Source organism: Kryptolebias marmoratus, linkage group LG22 (genome assembly GCF_001649575.2).
Source record: "Kryptolebias marmoratus isolate JLee-2015 linkage group LG22, ASM164957v2, whole genome shotgun sequence".
NCBI classification, from domain to species: Eukaryota; Metazoa; Chordata; class Actinopteri; order Cyprinodontiformes; family Rivulidae; genus Kryptolebias; species Kryptolebias marmoratus.
Window position 1 is genome coordinate 18,505,966 of NC_051451.1, and position 8,782 is coordinate 18,514,747.

The window sequence follows — 8,782 nt, forward strand, 5'->3', positions numbered from 1 at the left end:
CATGCTCATACTTTTCATGTTCATACTTTTCAGTTGGCCAACATTTCTATAAATCCTTTGTTTTTATTGGTCTTCAGTAATATTCTAATTTTCTGATATGATGAATTTGAGATTTTCATTTGTTGTCATTTGTAATCATCAAAATAAAACGTAATAAACATTTGAAATATAGGAGTTTGTATGTAATGTATGACTATAATATACAAGTTTCACTTTTTAAATGGAATTACTGAAATCAATCTACTTTTTCATGATATTCTAATTTTATGACCAGCACCTGTCTCACCTTGTATGCTCCTAATTTGAAACCTAGTTTTTTCTTGCACCATTCAAAAGTAAATGTAGCAGGTAAATACATATGAGAAAGGGTGGTATTTGGGAAATGTGTTTGTGCAAAGACCAGCAGTTCAAAATGGAGGTTTATATGGAAAAGCTGTACTGCTTTTGATCATCTTAGGGTTTCTTATAGACTAATGCACAAACCACAAACTGACAAGAAGCCCAAATGACATTTAATTTAAAATTCTATCATTCAAAAAATCATGCCCTTCTTACACACAAGATGATACCCTCAGAAAGCCGCCATACTTCTAATTAGATGTCTGCTTTTTAGGGGTTATTTCAGTTCTGACAGTCTGCTCGTTTTGGTCCGATGCAAATATGAGACGCAGAAAAATAAAAGTGGCAAGATGATTTTTAAATCTCACTGAGAATCTTTCCTGTAGACATTTGTATGTTGGCTAGAGATACACAAACTGAATGCTCTAATGCTTCCACAGTAGATAAGCATGGTGGCTTGTCATCAGTAAATCTGATTAAAGATGAGAAAAATAAGGCAGGAAATTCCCCAGCATTGCACATCATTGTATAGTTAAAAATATACTTTAACTGTAATAGTTAAATGGCATTTCTATACACGCTGACATGTCCTGGCAGTATCAAACCAAATAAATAACTAAGTCTTTAAAAATTGATTTAACATGTCTCTCTTTATAAATTAAACTATGTATAAACTAAGAGTACTTGACAAATTTAAGTCTAAGGAGGAAAAGCTAGACAATTCAGGCAGTACTTTTTTACTTTAAACAGTGATGTAGGTCACTGTATTACTGCATTAAGGCAAACATGGGGTGAGGAGCCAAAATTGCTGCCACATTCCTTAATCAAAATAATGCAATGTTAAATAGTGCAACAAAACCATAGATCTCAGTGGCATCAGCGGGTAGACAAGGATATTTGTTAAAACAGTGGCTCATGTAAAGCTACAGTTTTAGATGTAGAGTACTACATTGTGTCTGAGGTCAGCTCAGATAACTTACTGCAGAGGTTTAAGATAAAATCAGTTCCAGGTTAGTGAAGGGCAGAAGCTGTTGAGACAAGCTAAATCTACAGAGTTGTGACACACATTCAGACATGCTGCAAACTGTTGTTTCTACAAAAGTAGTGGACACAGTCACAATAATATCACTTAATGTTCTCTGGTCTGAAGCCTCTACTTTGGCATTTATTTATAAAAGATAGATTTAAATGCTGTTTTTTTAATACAAGCCTGTTGGAAATGTTGCAGCATGTTGTTACGATTGGTGACATTTAAGTCAAAGGTGCTTTCTCATTAGCTGCACATTTCACACTTGCTGTCAACAATCATCTCTATAGTTTATTAAGGGAAAATATATTCAGAAGCTTAAATAGTATTATAGTTTTTAAATGAAAACCATTGCAGTCAAGATACAATCATTCAAAGGCTAAGTCTTATCAAAGCAAATATCAAGTTGATTTGGCCCATTTTAAAGTTTCAAATCAAAACTAAATAAACCAATGAAAAAGGAAAAACACTAGAGCATTTTCAGCATTTCTACAGATAAAACTGTCAATTTAGGTTACAATACAATCTATGCTGGATTTAGTTATCTGATGTCCAGACATGATTCCAAGAACTGGAGTGGTTTCCAACAGAATAAAAATGACTAAAAGAATGCAGACAGGTATATTGATCTATGGATGGCAAGATGGACACACAGCTAACTAGCAGGACAGACAGTTAATTAGTCCATCAGACCAATAGACGTATATGTAGTCAGAACCCACACATGCACACACACACACACACACACAAAGAGCTGATGTGGTAGACAGCTTATCAGATGGAAGAAAAAACTGTGTAATAAGATTGTTAGGCACAGACTAAAAGCAGGGTAAAAAAAAATCTATACCAGAACAGNGGGGGGGGGGCATAGTAGTTAGAAACAGAAAGAATAAAAAAAAAGCTAGACAGCAAAAGAGCTTGTCAGAATGGTCTGCAGATAGACAGGTGCTCTTTCCACGGTGGAGTTTTTAATCGATTCAGTCCAATGCTGAGAATGCACTTTCTACAAAGAGCACCAATGTCAGAAACAATTCCAAGGACAGAAGTCTGTAACTACGAAGCTGCATGTTATCAACATTAATATGAGGAGACATGCCATGCAGGTTCAAACTTTGGTTTAAATTTAATTCATTTTCAATTTTCCTAACAATCTTTAACATAATAATATTAATAAAAAGGAACTAAGGCTGGTGGGGGGCTGCTTTACTACACACAGTATCAACTGTAACTCAGATGTTTTTAAAGTTGTTAAAAGAAAAAAAAGAAAAGTAAATCAGATTTATACTCTCTTCCAGATTACACTCATCCAAAGAGTAAAAAGATTAGCCAGAAGAGGCAAAAACTCATCTGAGGAATGGCAATGCAGTGATATTTACTCTCTACGTCGTTTTGCTTAGCCAATAATTTCTTGATCCACAGTGCCTCCAGCCAGATGTGGGTCAAGAAAGGTTTGTTCCCAAGCGACGTCATAGGAGAAATAACAACAGAAGTGGAAAAGATCTAAGAATAGATTTAGTACCGTCGGGATGGACCCTCACAGAAGGAGGGTGCCTCAAATGAGCCAATTACGCTCAGACTCATCTCATCATGAAGAGGCTAATAGTAGATGCAGCAACAAGATCTTATTTTTCCTTACAATTTCCACTTAACTTTGATTTTTTTATGGTGTGTGTGTCTGTGTGGGGGTGTTTTCTTTCATCTTCGTTCCCACTTAATGTTTTCTGAGCATATGAATTCTCAGCAATAATATGCGTTCACTTCAGCAGAGGCCTGATCTCCCCTGACAACCAAGATGGTTTTAGAGCATTTACATCTAAATGGAAGTGCTGAGATCATCTTGCATACAAATGTAATGTCTATCAGATACATTTAGCAATCAGCTAGTCGTTTCTCTCTACTCACCATAGTCGCTCTCATAAAAGATGATGAACTTCTGCCAGTGCAGCTCAGAGATGAGGGTAAGCAGGACGTCGTTGATCCGAACTGGTGGACGGGCAGCCAACGTGTAGCTCTCTCCGTCTGGGCTAGGGTTGAGCTGGCAGGCGGTCCGGGGTGTGCCATCCCCATTTCTTTGGATGAAGAGGTGCGGGATGTGCATTGCATCCGTCAGAGACTGCAGGGCACTTGCGGCTGCACAGCCCGTGGATGTAACCAGAGCAAGAATCCCCTGGTTCATTAACTCACATGCTGGACAGGAGAAAGAAAAAAACGCAGAAAGAGCGTGAACGAAATGGGGAATATACAGAAAAATGCAGGAGATATTGAAAAGTTATTGAGTTCTACAGCGGATTTAAAAACAACAAACAAACTTTTCAGGTCTAAAAGATTCTAAGATGGTGTATTAAAAAAAAGCTGATTCTTAGGATTACATCAGAGTCTGCAGGTGGGAAACAAATTACAGAAGGTAAAGAGGGTTGAAACTGAAGATGTAGCCTATAATGTGTGCAGATGAGGTATTCAGTGGGAGGCATCATCTAATCCTTGTCCATAAACAAAGGCGAGATAGCTGTTTAAAGATAATTTATTTTCTTTCAGACAAGAATCTCTAGAAGACAGTAGATGAATCAGAGGGGTTTAAAAAATATATATTGACTGTTGGGTAAAGCAGAATGAAACAGAGAGAGTGGGAGGGAAAAAAAAAAAACATTTTAGTGTGAAACAAAACAAAGATGACCAACGGGATGTCTCACTAGAATCTGAACTAAATACACTCTCTTGTGACATTTACTCTTATTTTCATGGTGAAAATTAGTGAACAGACAGGGATTAAGACCACAGACACATGCTTGTAATGTCTATGGTGGGCCCTTCCAATCCCCACATTCTTATTTATAAATCCTTTTCAAGCATGTCAACATGTCTGGTAGGATTTAAAATGCCAAATACCTTTTAAGCCTAAAAAGACATCAACATAAATTTGAAAATGGCATGAAGGGCTGTTCTGTCAAAATGATGTTAAATTTTTAATGATAGCTGCTAGACTTAAGGTAGCAGGGATTGGACCAACTAGTTTATGCTTTTCACATTTACTAACAACTAAATATTAATGCTAATAAATTACCCCTGTACAACCAAAACTTATACTATGTTTTGCCCAACTTGTGTTTCAAATAACTAAATCAATATTACTGAGGTAATTCATATTCTTTTCAAATATCTTAAAAGGAGAGTTTTGGGCCCTAAAATCTTAACCTCTACTACTTATTTTGTCTGCAAACTATAATGCAAATATATTTCCATCTTTTCTTATTCAGTATAACATTCAAAACCCATACAAAGTCAATAACCAGAAAAGGAAAAGGGATAGGAATCCAACGGCAAACTGTTTTAAATAAAAAGTCAATTTGCATGTAATTTTAACCTCTATCTTTGTTATGAGCCACATAATAGCCCACTGCAGGAATTGTCCAAAGTTTGCATTTAGCATGGGACAGGAGATGGTCAAGACTGCCTTTAAAATTCTACCCACTATTTCTTACACAGAAGGGCTTTTATTTTTCCTGCATAAAACAGGCCTGTGAATTGGGCATAGCAGCAATTAAATGCTCCGATTTTATTTCACGATGCAGCCTTTTTTTTTTATAAAGTCTACTTTAAAGTCTGTAAAATTTAACACAATAAAGCCACATGGTTTTGTGTCACCCACTGAGAGAAAACATTGTAATAACTCAGACATACGATAAACATAAGTGAGCTATTATGATGTCAGTTTTTCCAATCATAAAATAAATATGCGAAGAAGTAATTGAAGACAAAGCACGGTGGATGGTGAGTAAAAGGGGTTTCATGTAGAAATGAAATGAGAGGTTTAAAATGCAGGGGTCAAAAGGGGAAAAGGAATTTATATTGCAGGACAAGGTGGGTGTTGTGATGGCAGCATTACTAAAGAATGTGTGTGTATATGGGGGGGGTGCATGGGTGTGAGAATGTATGGCCAACATGACGGACTCTTAATGTGACAAATGACAATTTCATCTGCTGACTGCAAGCACAAGACTACATTAAGGTTCCGTAAATCACGAGTCTAGAAAGAACAGGAAACCTAAACAGGAGCCAGAGGAAATCCCAGGTATAGGACATACACTTTTGCTTTTTTAGTCAAAGTATAACAAGACAAAGACATCAATAAAAAAGGAAAACAAATGCTTTTAAAAAAATGAAAAAAATAATTGTAGAATTTTGTATGCACTCCCAGAAATGAGCAAGAAATACAATGTTGGTCTCCAAAACAGAAGCTTTGTTCTGGTTTTTATGTGCATAAAAAAAAGAAAAACAGACATTCATGTACCTCAAGATGTGCAAGGGGGCTAATTTCCAGCAACGCAGCATTAAATACAAGCACTCTGCTCAGTAAAAAGGGATGTGACTGACAATAATACAAATCTGTTCGATGCTTCAACTCTCATACAAAGTCGAAATGTGTCAGTTGGCAACAATAAAACTAGTGAAACATTATGCACTGAAAACAGAGACAGTCTGTTCCTGGGAGTTTCTGGTTCCCTTTCAACAAGTTTCCTTAGATGCAGCCAACTCGCGATAAACTTTACACAGTCTGATATGATATTAGTTGGATTCAAATTCCATCTCAAACATACCATCAATGCTACTTTTGAAATCATGTAAATTAGGTTTGAATCTGGAACATTCATGATTTATTAATTTTACAAAAAAGCAAAAAATTACAAACAGAAACAAGCTAATTTAAAAATCCACAATTTTTTTTTAGTTTTTTTTTTACATTTCAAATCAGATATTTTTTCTACAGATGTTTTTAAATTCAGTTTTTATTTAACAGAAATTTTAAGTGTGCAATTGATGCCTCTGTCTCAAAAGGTTCACAGACAAGCCACTGGCTGAATTTTGAATGTTATGCCAAGATGATACTGACGATTGAGTGACATGGAATAGAAATTCATTTCTATATTTTACTTTCTGTTGTGAGGTCGATTTTCAGTGCAGATTCATTTTAATATACAAGCACAGAGTCATGTTAAAATAGAAGCGTTTCGGGGTCCAACAAAATACGTTCTCACAGCTGCTGTAGCAACACAGTCATTCTGGTTCAAGAACTGAATTTAAATTTTATCTGACAATTAACACTGATAGGTCCCATTTTTAAATTAAACTAAATTTTTGGCTAAAATCAAATGAATAAGTGCCTCTACTTGGCAACAGTAAGCCTTGATGCAGGTAAAGTGCAAACAAAATACCTAGAACCAATTTGTGGTATGGCATACTGTGAATTAATTGAAATCAGTATTATTGACAGCTTGCAGTATCTTCAGTACTTTGTACTATGAGTACAGGTGTATCAAAGTGACGTCACAGTATTACATCAATATTTGAAATCTAATTTTTCAAGTTTGATTTTGAGCGTCTAAAATGTGACTCTATAACTGAATTCTTAATTTTCATAAATGGATAATAGGCTGTTATAGAAAGCTTGGTTCTCTTTTTAGAAGCTCTAGCCGTTCCTCGCATCCCTCACCTTCCTTTAGCAGACTGTGGCTGAAGTGCATCTGCAGTCATTTTGGCTTTATAATGGACACCCCAGGCTCCTTATACATTTCTCAAACAGCCAATGGACAAAAAAAAGTTCTACACAGTCTTTGGCAAGAATGATAATAGTGGAATAATGAGTCTTAGATCCCTGAGTGGACAAAGGCCATCATTCATTCTCTGCTTGCTATCAGACATCACATTTAAAAACAATCTTATACATGCATCTTGGGGGGAGAAATGCTTCTTTTGCAGTAATGCACACAAAGTATCCTAAAATCACCCTTTTACTTAATGCACTTTCATTTAGACTGATCTGATGAAGCTGTGAGTCTTAAACTGAAGTATAGATGGGTTTTTAAAAAGGCTATGAGGTAACAGAGCCAAGGCTTGTTTTTTTTAATTAAATCTTTGCTATGGCTGTCCAGTGGTTAGCATATGTAACTTTTTTTCTAATATTTATAATCAGTAAATACCTAAACCCACAAAAGAATCACTACCACATTTGAAATCAAGCATTTTTTCCCCTTCTGTGGGTGAATGTAGTGGCCAAAGCAGAAAAGGGATTGGAAGAGAATAAGCAAGACGAAACTGTTGTAAATGACATCTGACATGTGGATCAAAGCTGATCAGCAAGCACACAAAGCATTTTTCTTAACAAGTCCATGCATCATCAGAGCAGTTTAGTTACATGCAGATGGCCAAGAGAGAAGAAAAAATCATCATTAAGACACTAGGCTGACAAAAGTCTTCACAGCATTTTGCTATGCAGTCTGTTTTCCCATGAAAATTGGATGTCATCAGTGTCTTGCTCTCATTTTACCAATGTAATAAAAAGGAATAAAACAAACCACCAAACAACTGCTGTATTGAATATTGCATAAATTGGGGTTTGTCTCAGAGATTTCACAGTCTAAATAAGACAGTCTTATTTAGTTTGTTCTGACTCAGAGGAAAATCCTGGCATTTGGGGAAGTAAACACCAAGTTAAATGTTGCAGTGATGTCAGCACCAGTATTTCTGCCAATAACTGATTTTATACAGAAAACTTGTAATAGATGATTCAGACTTTATCATATGCTTTATATTAATCAAGGGAATAACTGACTTTGTTATAGTACTGTATTATTTTAAGGATAAGCACAAAGTTATTTGTTGTAATTACTGAGACAAGGTAAGTTTTATTCTTTAGTGTTAATTGGACTTAGATTAAGAATTCTTGTTCTTGGGGAAAACATTAATTTATCTAACAGACTGATAATTTTTTTTTCTTTTTTAATTATGCTTAATCCTGTATCACAAAATACGTGTGCTGAAATTGTGTTCTGCACCAGGAGAACGTGGCAGCAGGTGGTTCAGTACAGGCAAAAAACAGACATTGGAGCATTAATGGGGGGTTTAAACAGGGCTTGTGATTCATGTCTTGGGGGTTACCTTTTATTTTTAGAATTTCCTTTTACAATTTATGCTTTTAGTGTCTCAGTTTTGCCAATCAAAATGACTTGGTTAGGTTTAAAGTTCATGGTTTTTCTTAGAATAAATCATTTAATGACTCATGACGCTTTTTTTTTTAAACTAATCAACAATCAAACACCTTTGTCTAGTAAGGTTGGTGGGTAACGTTTTGGGCCAGGGCAAGAAGATTTGGTCCTAGTAGGCTAGGAGTTTGTTAAATGCTTATGAATTAATCTAAACTATAAATACCACATTAAAATCCCACTTCTGCCCTTAATTTTTGCTTATGAGAGAAGTGACAATAACTAAGATGTCCTACAGGTGCTGGTCATAAAATTAGAATATCATGAAAAAGTAGATTGATTTCAGTAATTCCATTTAAAAAGTGAAACTTGTATATTATATTCATACATTACATACAAACTCATATTTCAAATGTTTATTTCGTTTAATTTTGATGAT

The 8,782-nt window shown here is 35.4% G+C and overlaps 1 protein-coding gene across 3 annotated transcripts in view; it reads right to left on the reverse strand.

Annotated features, from left to right (window-relative positions):
- The window catches only part of grid1a (glutamate receptor, ionotropic, delta 1a), a 221,555-nt gene that overhangs the window by 85,495 nt on the left and 127,278 nt on the right, over positions 1 to 8,782 (reverse strand). For all 3 annotated transcript variants that reach the window (XM_017433071.3, XM_025009280.2, XM_017433081.3), the window contains one exon: positions 3,269 to 3,553. In XM_017433071.3, the coding sequence (XP_017288560.1) occupies positions 3,269 to 3,553 (285 nt within the window). The remainder of the gene's footprint in view (positions 1 to 3,268; positions 3,554 to 8,782) is intronic.